We start from the raw sequence: 13,451 nt of genomic DNA, 5'->3' as shown, positions 1-13,451 counted from the left end.
CTGCTTGTCACCGGAAAGGATAACGTTCATAAAGGTGTATTAAATGCTCTGCGCCCGGTAGCATTTACTAAAGAATATTATACAGCATTAAGAGCGACGATCCGTTATAGAGAATTTGGCATTTATGTTCACCATTACATCTTCATCAATGACCCTCATAATTGGCATTAAAGGAGGGTATGATCCTATGACCTTTTTCCCTAGACATAGCTATAAATAGTGAGTTGAGTTACCATTGTAAAGGACACGAATTTTCTGACAAAAATATATACTATATTCTATACAAAGCTTTATACAATTTGACTTTATTGCTTTTTGATCTCATCATTGTTGTGTCCGAAAACTGTGTTTACGAGATTATTATTACTGTTGTTTCATCCACATTCTAAGGCTAAGTATCGTATATTTTTTTAATTATTATATTATTTCAGGATCAAATAGTTCACTTGTCTAAAAACCACGTACAAATTCAACTGTATCATTTTACGGATAAACAATAAGTATTACTATTAATTATGTTAGTCCCAGATCGTCTCTTCATAAGAGAGAGTGACATTCAATTCTTGTAACATGTAAACTAATACATGCGTCCATTAATATTTTGGGAGCCAAACTAATACATGCGTCCATTTGAGATTTGAGCTAGAAGGTTAACAAAAATTTGTACAAATAAACCCTTCACACCCAGAACATTTGCCATCATTGTAAACCCTTTTTTTTTTTTTTAAATACTAAAAAAAACTAACATAAACTAAACCTCCCCATATCAACGTGCCCTTATCTCTCGGCGAAAGAAAGGCCTAATTAAGATGGAGGGTTGTGCCATTGCACGTTACAATTTTTTACGCATGTGTTCACAACTCCTACATCACTGTCCACTGACTCAGCCACAGCTCATCAATAATTATGCTTCCACCTCCGCTATCCACGGCAGTTTCCACCACCGCCCGTGGCGGCGATTCTTGATTTAACGTTCTCAAATTCAGATATCCGACACGGGATTTGGATCCCACCCGAATGATTATACCCATAAGTCATTTCTGCTTCCCTCAACAAATCCGCAAACAAAGGGTGATTAAAGTATATCACAGGCACCACAACTCTACACGTATCATCTATCTTCTCGCCCACGTACACAGCCAAGTGCCCTTTCGGTACACTCACTTGCTTTGGATCAATCGGTTCTTGCCCGACCCTTATGTAACCCGAATTGGGTTTAGCAAAGCAGAGACCTTTTGCTCCATGCTTCAGCAAGCTTCCCAATTTGCGTAGCTTTGAAATGGCTCTGCTGGCACATCCCTGAGAACTCAGTCGCTTATGTCCGACTCTTGCCTTTGTTCTCCGGCGAATAAAACAGCTGAAAACTCTCACCAACCTCCGCCCAAGTCTGAAACCTCTCCCTTTCTTCATAACTTAATCGTCAAAGAATAATTGTTGGTTTCCCAAAGAGAAGACTGAGTTCCTTGTTTTATGAGAGCTGTGACAAGTGAAATTTGATGAAACAATATATCACAATGTTTATATATATATATATATAGAAACTGAGGGTGGAGTTTTGAAATGGTCGGCACACACGAATTGGAGAAGTGATCAGAATTGTTAGACTTTGAGATTTATTATTTATGGAGAGATAAATACTTAAGAGGGAAAAAACGGACAAGGAGGAAATGTGGTCAGCTGAATAGTCGCTATGATGTTTCGCGACTGTATGGAGTTTCGGGGGTCAGATAATTCCAAGAAAGTACTCCTTTGTCCCATTTATCCTAGTTTATTTATGTGAACCAGCAAGGATTAAAATACTTAATTTTTAGTGCAAAATTGGATCGTAAATCTTTTAATAAAATTCACATTTTCAAAAAATTAGATGAAAGTTAAAAAGAGACTAAATCAATTATATTAGTTAAAAACAAATAATTAATATCTATGATTGTTATAGACCATAAGTTTCAAAAGATTTTTTTTTCTTAAACTCTTTTGGCGAGTCAAACTCCATCACATAATTTGAGCCGGAGCAAGTAGTTCATTTAACACAAAAAAAGCATATAGTAAGATTGAATTCATGGAATAACAAATGAAGACAAGCATAATACGCCACATAACAGTAATTCTGGAAAACTATTCAACTCTAGGATTGGATATTAGATCTACAAAAGCATAAATATACATAAACTTGCTAACGCACAAATTGAAGCAATTGAAAATAGGTAGAGGAGTGTTTTCTTTTTTTAACTTTCATTAATACTTTCCGAATTTAAAATTTTCCTTAAGGTGCTTGACTTTGTTGTTCGCATAAAAATAATGGTGCTATTATTTTTGTATCTTTATTTATGTTATTTGTGTAATTACATAATTTTTTAATAGGCAGATCTCCGTGAATGTAGAAATTTTGGCAAAATTCAACTAAACAGAAAAATTTAGCGCACTTATTTTGAAATAGAGAATGTTAGTGGAATTTTCCTTTATACATTTCCCTAATCTTCCGCCACGTTAGGCCATTGACGACATCTCATTATTGGAACTATAAATTATTTTTCGATGGTGAGAGCATAGAACGTAACTTCCAAGTTCGAAGTAATTTACCAGATCATTAGAATAACCAAGCATTAACCATAAATGTCGAAAATAATGATAGTTACGCAAAAACTAATATTTGATCTATTATCATAATATTTATATAAGAATCTTATCCACCCTCGTTCAATAACAAATGTGCAAAAAAACGAAGGTTAACATATTCAATTTCAGCAGCAATTTGAGAAGAAAAAAAATCCTGAAAAGGCGAATTTACATACATAGAAATTTACGTAAAATAACTACAATTTGTCGTTTACAATTTTCAAAAATTATGGTCAAATACAAGTCGAATCATTTTTCAAATAATTGTGCTTCTCTTCTTAATAAAGGAGCATTATTCCATTTGACTATTATTCATCATATATTTGTAAGCTTGAGAATTGTGAAAGAATGCAAATTTCAGTGACAAAACCTTGTCCAATGATAAAACTGAGGTGCATGTATAGAGGAGAAGAATGTAAGCATTTGACGAAATTTTGGTATACCAAAAGATTTATATTTTTGAAAAAAGAATGAACATCTATATTATAACAAAAGGGTATAAAATGTACAAAAATTATTGGGTTGGTAATACACATGGAATGCTGGAGTCTGGACCATAAAAGATTTGAATCCCCCATTCAATATTGATTTTAGATGGGGGACTTATAATTGATCACCTCATGACCACTGATGTACAAGAGCATTATATTAATTAAAATTATAGGTTATATCATTTTTGGTATATTTGCAGTAAGATGCACAAAATTATATACAACATACATAACTCTTTTTTTTCAACTTCAACTTTTTTTAAAAAAAAATAAAGGAAGAGTAAACTTTCACTCCCATAAAATCTGAGACCAATCTTTTTAGGACACAAACATATAACCAAGAAATTGGAGAGAATTTGGAAGAGGCACTAACTTTAGAAGTAACCGTACTGATGATGAGAAAAAAGAACCGATGATGAAGTGATGACCAATGAAGAATATAACTACTCCCTCTTGACGTGAATCTATTTTATTTTTGGTCCATTTTAAAAAGAATGATCCCTTTTTAAATTTGAAAATAATTTAACTTAAATTTTCAATTTTACTCTTAATGAGAACCTTTTATAACTATATAAATACTCTGGACTCCTTTTTGACTTGTTTAGGACCACAAATTCTAAAAATTTCTATTTTTTTTAAAATTTCGTATTCAGTAAAACAAATTCACTGAGTAACTCGTAAAGAGCAGCTATAACGGAAAAGAAACGTGAGGCTTTTCGAATCCAACTACTTAACGCAGAAGAAGGCAAAAAAGGACAACCAAAAGACACATTAAAAGGTACTAACTACAATTATTGGAAGTGCTTATATGTACACTGAGAAAGTGAATGTTGTGTCACCATTCTTGCCAAACCTTTTGTTGGGAAAATAGTACAGTGGTTAACATGCTACTCCCTCCCTTTAGGTTTCAGTTAAATACTGTCCGTCGGAGCTCTTTATAACAGTATTCCTATATAACAATACTCCTCTGTAAAAACCAAACTTTTTCGGAATCAATTTTTATGTTATGTTATAATATATGATCTCTATAACAGTACTTTGCTATAACATCTAAAAATATTCGAAACAAACGAAACTGTTATAGAGAAGTTTGACTGTACAAGTTAGAAAAAAATTCTTTTTAAATCTGGTGCTCTGCATGGTCACTTGTAACTTCCTCGCGTTATGTACGATCATTTTGAACCAGTAGCTTTTGCTAAAACAGTATATTTATGTTAAAAAATTTATTAAATATGAACAAATATTAAATCTAGAACTCCGTTGTTAGTATTTGACGTCGTCGTTCAAAAATTCAGAACTCATAAAGCTAAAATTTTGGCTCCGCTTCTGACCACTTGGTACCTACTCTGTACTCAAAACGGCACTTGGAACCTACTCATACTTAGCACGGCTACGTGGAACCTACATACCCGTGCTTAACATGACATTTGGAACCTATTCATGCTTTGTACCACTAGCAACCTACTTGTGCTCGGCACGGCCACTTGAAACTTTCTTGTGCTCTGCACGGCTACTTGAGACCTGCACATGTTCAACACGGTCACTTAAAACCTACTCGTACTCAGCACGGCCTCTTGGAAACTTTCGGTGCTCAGTTCAACCACTTACAACTAGTCATGCACGGTCACTTAGAACCTACCCATGCTCAGCACAATCATTTTGAGAGGGGTTCGGCACACACGATCAGAAGTGATCAAAACTGTTGGACTTTGAGATTTATTACTTATTAATGTTATGGAGAGAAATAAATAGCTTTGAGGGACGAGGAAGAAGAGTGGTCAGCTGAATAGTCGTTGTGATGCTAGCTTCTCGGCTGATAGAGTTTGATTTTGTTGTTTACACAAATATGAAAGGTCACATTATTTGTGATATCTTTATTTTTGTAATTTTTTAAAGGGTAGATATCCGTGAATGTAGTAAATTTATCATGTTTTTAATTAACTAATTGTTTTTGCATAATGGCTCACTCATTTTGAAATAGAAATAGTTAGTGGATTCTTTAATACATCTTCCTGGTACCCGCCACGTAAGGGCATTGACGATATTTGAATATTGGAACTGACAACTACACCAATTCTTTAATACATATTGGCTTGAGGTCCTTTTTGGGTAGTCGTTTTTGGGTGTTTTGAAGCTGTTTTTCAGCTGTGTTTTGAGCTAGTGCTGCATATTATCTGTTGTGGTTTGTGCTGGCTAGTCACGTAAGTAATTTCTCAAGTCTGTTCATTATTGCATTTGGTAGTACTGTTAACTGCTTTTGTTTTTCCATTCTGGGACAAGAAGCATTACCAACTCATGTTGCTACAATTTATCGTGAATTCTTTTGCCTGATAAGGTTCAATATAAAATGACCAGTCATTACAGACAATAAAAATGTATACAATTAACAAGATAAAACATCAGGCTACCATATTCTTAAGGAATCATTTTAGTATTTAGTGAAGCTTAGTTTTTTTTTTAATCAAAATGCTTACTAAAAGACCTTTTATAGGTAGATGGTTTTCCACACTGTTTTTTTTCTGGTTCTTGGTCTAGAATATGGAAATTCTGTGATAGCTGTTCCTTTAGAAGAACTCGCTAGGAGTCAGTCGACCGATGAGCAAGGCCAGCCAATCATGCCATCGGAGGAAGAAACTCTCCCATATTGGTTGAACGTGGTTGGAGGCGTGTATAAGGGTAGAGCATACGGCCTTTCCTCCGAGCGCAACTATCATCGCCTCGAGTGTGGACTACAAGGTATATATTTTTTTGTTAATAAGCTCTTCTTTTTGTTAGCTGTGTTTCGGGGGTTGTTATTGGCAAAGATTACCTGCGTTTCACTAATGTTAGAGAACATATATAAAGCAAATGTTTTACTATATAAAGTGTGTAGTTGTGAAAATAAGTACATTTTGGTTATATTTAGATTCTGCACTTCTGTTTTAGGCAGTGATGCAAACTTAAATAAAATTCTGCACTTCTGATAATTGTAGTAGGATTTGTTTAGATTCTGCACTTCTGATAATTGTAGTAGGATTTGTTTTGGTTTTCCCAAAGAGTTTGAGAAGGCAATTTATACAAGCAGTTGAAGAAGCAGATGAAACTTCTAAGATGCTGAGCTCATAGGGTCCATTCCATGTGCTAGCAAGTTGCAACATATTGTAACATCAATGAATGCAATATCTAATTAATCTTTTCTAGTCGTTCCATTATAAAAAATTATGTCTATCTGTTACTCTCTTCGAATCGTATTAACGAAATTCATAGTATGATGGTTAGATTATTTAATTTTCTATGCGAATTTGGATATAGATTCTTTAATTTTTTAAAATAAACTTTACACATTCTAAAATAATATAGTATGAAAGTACTATACTGAAGCAAAAAAAAAGTACTATGTCTATGTATATTACAATAATTAATAGCTTAAGATATTGAAATAACACTTAAAATGATAGTTAAGGAAAAATTTCTTTAAATAGAACACAATTTTATATAAGTTTGCATCTCTCTTTAAATTATACTATTTCCTGTCAAACCGTAAATTGCAAATACTGGATCTGCCTTTGTTGCATCGTATTGTTCAAGTATTGTAGTTGTTTTCAGTAGATCTGATTTTTTATGTGTTAAATGTAAGTCAATGATGCGATTTTGATGACAAAAACAGTGCTATTTTAGCTCAATTTTTCCACACGTGCGTCTCAATTATAGCCATTCTTAGTGGGTTTTTTTTTTTAAAAACTAGATCTTCAAATTTTCCTCTATTTAATGATCCTATTGTGAAATCTGCTAAGAGGAGATTGGTAATTATTTAAAGATCTCAATCTTAATTTTTTCTAACATTACTTGAATTTATTAACTCTTTTTGTTTTATTTGCAGGAAGCTGCTCTTAAGATACCCTCGATACGTTATGAGGTTTGAAAGAAGACCCACACAAAAAGCAAAGTAGGGAAAAAAGCTTGGGTTGAGCCACAGACTGAGGAGGCTTATGTAAGATCAAGATTTACTTAAAATTCTTGTATAATGATTGTTTATATACTAAATTTCATTTTTAATGTAGAATCGGTATAAACAAGCAGTGGAAGAGCTTGCTAGGAGTCAGCCGACCGATGAGCAAGGCCAATCAATCGTGCCAACTCTCTCATTGTGATTGAACGTGGTTGGAGGCGTGTATAAGGGTAGAGCATACGGCCTTTCCTCCGAGCGCAATTTTCATGGCCTCGTGTGTGGACTACAAGGTATATACTTTTTGGTTAATAAGCTCTTCTTTTTGTTAAGAAACTTTAAGGTCTGCAAACACTACTTCATAGGCTATCCTTTCCAACTAAATATTTTAAGTCTTCTGTGAGAACCCTTAGAGATACACTTTATATAACAATGATAAGACCTCAGTTAAAGAATCCGAATCTATTGTACTATCGTGATGTCACTTGATATCTGCACATAACTGATTAAAAGTTGCATTTTCATAAGATTTGTAGCCTCCATCTGTTGTTAGTAAGGACAAATTAGATTTTTAGAGGTATAAGAAAGACGACAGGAGATACAGATTCTTCTTGTGGTCAGAAAGGCTGAAATGCTAAAGGTGTTTAAGAGGGAGTTACTGGTGCACTCTTTTGACCATGAGTTTGCTTGGTCACCAAATTAATTTATAACATTCGGCTCCAAGTCATAGTAGAAATTTAGCATCACTAGGAATCAAATGGTTGGACAACTTTCACTTACAATTTGTTGACAATGCTGATCATTCTTTACGGGAAAAGTTAGACAACTTTAGTTTTTTTAGTGTTAATAGTTACGTTTTGTTAGAGCAATTTCAAATTTATCAACGTGCCTGTTACAAAATCAATTCCCTCCATATCATAATAATTAATTGAACTAGTTAGTTTTAAGTAGTTGAAGATGTTCTCTACCATAGTAAGAGTATTCCTATATCTAGTAAAAGTAATATGCTGCTCAAAACGTAACCGAAGTTTCTACTTCATGGTATGTATGGTAGTCGATGTTTTCTAGTTGAAGTTTATGAAGTTAGGTGCTGAATCATTCAATTCTAACTCTTCGTGTATTTTTTCCACTTCTCTTTTGTGGGTTACAAGGTATTGGGACATCCGCTACCGTGCAAAATGAGGACCTTGAAGAGATGCGGCGAACGATTCAACAACTTTCTAGAAACTATGTGGATGAACGAGAAAAAAGAAAGCATGAAGAGAAGATTATAGACGCACTTAGGAATGACATCGACTCCCTCAAGGCTCAAGTGAACCACTTAATCGGTCTGCCCCGCTCTTCGCCAAAAAGCCACATTCATGAAGAGGATGAAAATGATGGAAATAATATAAATGATGAAGAAGATGAGGGGAAATCCGAAGACAAGGAGTGATTTTATGTTTGGTTGGATTGTTGTTTAGTTGGATGTTAACTTTGAATATTACATTTTGAAGTTTGGCTGGAGAGTTTTGATGTTTGATGGGATAATTTGGATGTTTGGATAGTTTATAAAGTTTTGTTATTGTTACATTGAGTTTTATTGTGGTTGCAGTTTTGTTTCTATTGTAATATTCTGGCTGGCAGGTGGTGCAGCAAAAAATAGGCACTCCCTGGCAAAAAATACCAGATTTATCGAGGGACTTACTGACAGAGTCCGTCAGAATAATTATTCATTTTCAATCCAGCATTCTTAATTAACGAGGGAGTCCGTCGGTAGTCTTGAACCAATTTTTCAAATTTTGTTAAAAATACCGACGGATATCCATCGGAATATGAATTTATTTATATTTTTAATTTTTAAATTACTAAATTAAAATTCTAAACTTACCGATGGTGTCCGTCGGTATTATTAAATTATTATTTTTAATTTACCGATGGACATCCGTCGGTATTGATATTATTAATATTATATTATTTTATAATATACCGACGGATATCCGTCGGTAAGTAAAATTATTTGACCAACTACTGTCAGAAATGTACCGATGGCTTTCCGATGGGGTCCATCGGTAATTACCGACGGATTCTATCAGTTTATTTTACCGAGGAAGGATTTACCTACCAACCACTTATCGACGGACTTTCGTCGGTAAAGCCTTATTACCGAGGGACGTCCGTCGGTAATTGGCGTCGGTAAACAGTGATTTTGAGTAGTGCTAGTTGTTCTTAATTTCTTCATAGGAGGTGTTAGAGTTTAGCTTTAGTATTGGGTCAATTCCAGTTATCTTAGTTTAGTTTGTATATTTATCTTGTATTAGTCCAGTTATTACTTTACCGAGTTAATGAGCCCATTAAGCTTAGTTTGTTTTATCAGTTTTGCCCGTTGTATATAAAGAACGTATACCATCATTTTGCAGTAGTTATGAAAATTTTTAGAATTCTCTCAAACACTCCTCCATCTCTCTAGCTTTGTTTTTCATTCTCTGTCCAAAAATCGCCGGATTCACCATTTATTCCGGCTAGTTGTTCTTAATTTCTTCAGGGGAGGGGGAGGGGTGCTAGAGTTTAACTTTAGTATTGGGCCTATTCTAGTTGTCTTAGTTTAGGTTGCATATTTATCTTGTATTAGTTCAATTATTATTTTACCCCGGTTAGTTAGCCCATTAAGCTTAGTTTGTTTTACCAGTTTTGCCCTTTGTATATAAAGAATATATATCATCATTTTGCAATAGTTATGAAAAATTTTAGAATTCTCTCAAACGCCCCTCCATCTCTCGAGCTATGTTTTCTATTCTCTGTCCAGAAATCACCGGATTCACTATGGATTTCGGCTAGTTGTTCTTAGTTTCTTCATGGGGGGTGTTAGAGTTTAGCTTTAGTATTGGGCCTATTCAGTTGTCTTAGTTTAGTTTGTATATTTATCTTGTATTAGTCCAGTTGTTATTTTACCCGGTTAGTTAGCCCATTAAGTAACTCCTAAAGGAATTCCTTACCAAGAAAAAGATGGAGAGGAGCAAGAGACTTTCCCTGAAACCAAGCAATCCTGAAGTCAATGGAAGAAGTCATTACCATTGAACTTTGACTTTATATATATATTACTAGTTTTGCCCTTTGTATATAAAGAACATATATCATTATTTTGCAGTAGTTATGAAAAATTTTAGAATTCTCTCAAACGCTGCTCTATCTCTCTAGCTTTGTTTTCCATTCTCTATCCAGAAATAGCAGGATTCACCATAGATTCCGGCTAATTGTTCTTAATTTCTTCAGTGTGAGGGTTCTTGATTCTGCCATTCATGTCCACAAGAATGAGAATCGACAAGCAAACAAGTCAATGTCATTAAGTTCTCCCAATTTGCCTGTTTGTCTTTCCAATTCCATGCAATTTTTAAGGCACTTATGTCATGACCCGCCACATCATCATGCCACGTAGGTGCCATTTGTCATATATTAATGCCATGTGGAAGTTTACATATGAAATAGACTAGCACATGTGGGAAGGTTCTAGAGAAATATGAAGATTTCTCATGAAAGACCTTAGAACCCTATGAAATTGCTAGGAAAGTCCTTAGAAGATTCTAGCTATGTAGAATATTCTAGAGAAAGGACTTACTTGTAAATAATAAAGGCCTTGTATAATAATTATTATTTACTCACTAGCTCTTATGAAACTAGTATATAAAGGGGGTTATTCATTTGTAACTCATCAAGCAAACAATTCAAGTTCTCTCTAATACAAAGCTTCCTTTAACAATTCTCTTACGTTCTTTCTACCATTCTCTTCGCGATCTTGAGTGTAGTAAGGCTGACTTGGCATAGCAAGAATATGAGCAAGTTGTGCAAGATCGTTAGTGAGTTGTCAAGTACCGCACGTGTACTTAGTTAACTACTAAGGACGTGACAACGTGGTATCAGAGCAAAGGTTGCAACTAAGGGAATGGCATACAACGGAGAAATTAACGCTGCCAACACGCAAGCCAACGTCATCCAAGATATTGTTGGCAAGAGTGGCCGTAACAAAAGGAGGATTTTTGCCAACAAGAGCCAGGAGGTGCCACCCGAGGTTGTGTCAAACGAAGGGCTTATATCCCAAGAGCCGTCTGCCCTGGAGGCGAGCGAGGATGAAGTGGAAGTCCTACCCGAGGACGTCTGACTTAGTAAAGAGTGGGTGATGAAGATGAACACGGGGATGGAAGCCGTGGAGATCTTTGGCCAATGCTTAGGGAAGGTGAAAGGCACCCTTAGCATTCTTGAGGGGCACACTCTTGAAGAGATTGAGAGTATCCGAAATGACTTGGAGGGATGTACACAAACCGAGATGGAACTAAGGAAAACCATCACTGCCTTAGAGTGCAGACTCATGGAGGCTTTGAGTAATATCGATGCTATGAAGGCAAATATAGAGTCACTCAACGAGCATGTTAGTGTTGGCGTGCCGAGGCAGCCAACAATGTTGTGATGATGAGGGAGGCCAAGATCGAGGCTCCCAAACCCCCAGTGTTCAAAGGTGTTCCTGATGCACAAGAAGTGGAGAACTTCCTTCGGCACTTGGAGAACTACTTCAGGTACGGTATAGTGAGGAACGATGAGGCTAAGATCAACACGAGTGTATTGTACCTCACAGAGATTGCTGTGTTATGGTGGCGTCGAAAGTGTGCTGACACTGAGAAGGGGCTATGCAAGATTGAGAGTGGGAGCAATTCAAAAAGGAGTTCAAGAAGCAATTCTACCCGGTAAATGTGGTGTATGAAGCTAGGCGGAAGCTAAGGGAGCTCCGACAGATGGCCACAATTCGGGAGTATGTGCACGAGTTCACTACCTTAATGCTGCAAATCCTTTAATATCCGAGGAAGAACTATTCTACTTCATGGATGAGTTGCAAAATTGGGCAAAGCAGGAGTTAAGAAGACACCAAGTAGCCAATGTGGACGAGGCCATAGCGGTACCCGAGTCGCTTGTTGACTTCAAGATGGAGCCTGCCAAGTCCAAACAAGGTAATGCTGAGAGGGGTGAGGGAGATCATGACGAGGACAATGGGAAAGGCATAGCCGAGATATACAGGGTAATGGCAAGGGGCCATCCCATAACGGACATGGGTCCAAGAGAAATGGCAAGGGGCCGAAAAATGGTAGCGAGTACGTGCCTAAGGGAGGGTGCTACTTCTGTAAAGGATCACATCGGGCAAGTGAATTCCCAGATTTTGAGAGGCTTGCAGCATTGTTCGAGAACTTTCCTCAGGCACACAAGAGTGACACAAGCAGGACTGCCTATATTGGGGGGATGCGCTTTGAATCTAAACCAAAATGAGGGGATTCCAAAAGCCTATCTTGGCACCATGCAAATGGAGCATGGTGGCAGCAAGAAAAGTTGGGCGGACATGGTTGAAGATGATGGCGAGTTACAAAGTGATGGCAAGCTATCATACTTAGACGATGTACCAAGAAGAGGGGTCAAGCTTTCTAGCAAGACTGTGACCACGGAGGGCTCCCAAATAGGGAGTGGAAGCATGGACTCGATGCTTCAGAAACTACAAGACTTGGTTGAGTCATGGGGAGATTTAGGCCAAGAGCAAGGAGAGGCATTCGATAGCGGAGGATCGTGGTCATCATTGCTAGCCGTCCAAAGTACAAATTGGGCAAGAAGAAAAGTGACTAGTACCTTGTGACATGAGAAGGCGAACTGCTCCATAGAGCATCATGGCTAATGGACAAAGATCTCCGGTGGCACCAAGGCAAGATGCGCGCGTACGTGTCGATGCTTTGTGCCGAGGGCGGCACAAAATTGGGTGTGGGAGAGTGTCATGACCCGTCACATCATCATGCCACGTAGGTGCCATTTGTCATATATTAATGCCATGTGAAAACTTACATATGAAATAGTATAGCACATGTGGGAAGGTTCTAGAGAAATATGAAGATTTCTCATGAAAGACCTTAGAACCCTATGAAATTGCTAGGAAAATCCTTAGTAGATTCTAGCTATATAGAATATTCTAGAGAAAGGGCTTACTTGTAAATAATAAAGGCCTTGTGTAATAATTATTATTTACTCACTAGCCTCTATGAAACTAGTATATAAAGGGGGTTATTCATTTGTAATTCATCAAGCAAACAATTCAAGTTCTCTCTAATACAAAGCTTCCTTTAACAATTCTCTTCCGTTCTTTCTACCATTCTCTTAGCGATCTTGAGTGTAGTAAGGCTGACTTGGCATAGCAAGAACGTGAGCAAGTTGTGCAAGATCATTAGCGAGTTGTCAAGTGCCGCACGTGTACTTAGTTAAGTACTAAGGACGTGACAACGTGGTATCAGATCAAAGGTTGCAACTAAGGGAATGGCGTACAACGGAGAAATTAACGCTGCCAACACCCAAGCTAACGTCATCCAAAATGTTGTTGGCAAGAGTGGCCGTAATAAAAGGAGGATTGCTACTAACAA

The 13,451-nt window shown here is 36.6% G+C and overlaps 2 protein-coding genes across 6 annotated transcripts in view; one reads left to right on the top strand and one right to left on the bottom strand.

Moving 5' to 3' along the window:
* Positions 1-921: 921 nt before the first annotated feature.
* On the bottom strand, positions 922-1,410 carry LOC104089254 (auxin-responsive protein SAUR36-like). Its single transcript, XM_009594103.4, has one exon. It carries the CDS (start codon positions 1,408-1,410, stop codon positions 922-924), a length of 489 nt encoding a protein of 162 aa, XP_009592398.1.
* Positions 1,411-5,555: 4,145 nt separating this feature from the next.
* LOC104089253 (uncharacterized) overlaps positions 5,556-13,451 on the top strand; it is a 40,407-nt gene continuing 32,511 nt past the window's right edge. The window contains exons 1-4 of one of the 5 annotated variants that reach the window (XR_011410607.1): positions 5,610-5,843; positions 6,967-7,077; positions 7,148-7,325; positions 8,184-8,625. Coding sequence is in view for 1 of the 5 variants with exons in the window: in XM_018768502.3 (XP_018624018.1) it covers positions 5,603-5,843; positions 8,184-8,467 (525 nt within the window). In the remaining 4 variants the exon portion in view is untranslated. The other 4 variants (XR_011410608.1, XR_001967912.3, XR_011410606.1 and 1 more) reach the window with 4 other exon arrangements.

The sequence above is a fragment of the Nicotiana tomentosiformis genome, chromosome 8 (genome assembly GCF_000390325.3).
Source record: "Nicotiana tomentosiformis chromosome 8, ASM39032v3, whole genome shotgun sequence".
Lineage (NCBI taxonomy): Eukaryota > Viridiplantae > Streptophyta > Magnoliopsida > Solanales > Solanaceae > Nicotiana > Nicotiana tomentosiformis.
Note: the sequence above shows the minus strand (reverse complement) of the source record. Positions and strands in the feature narration are given on the sequence as shown.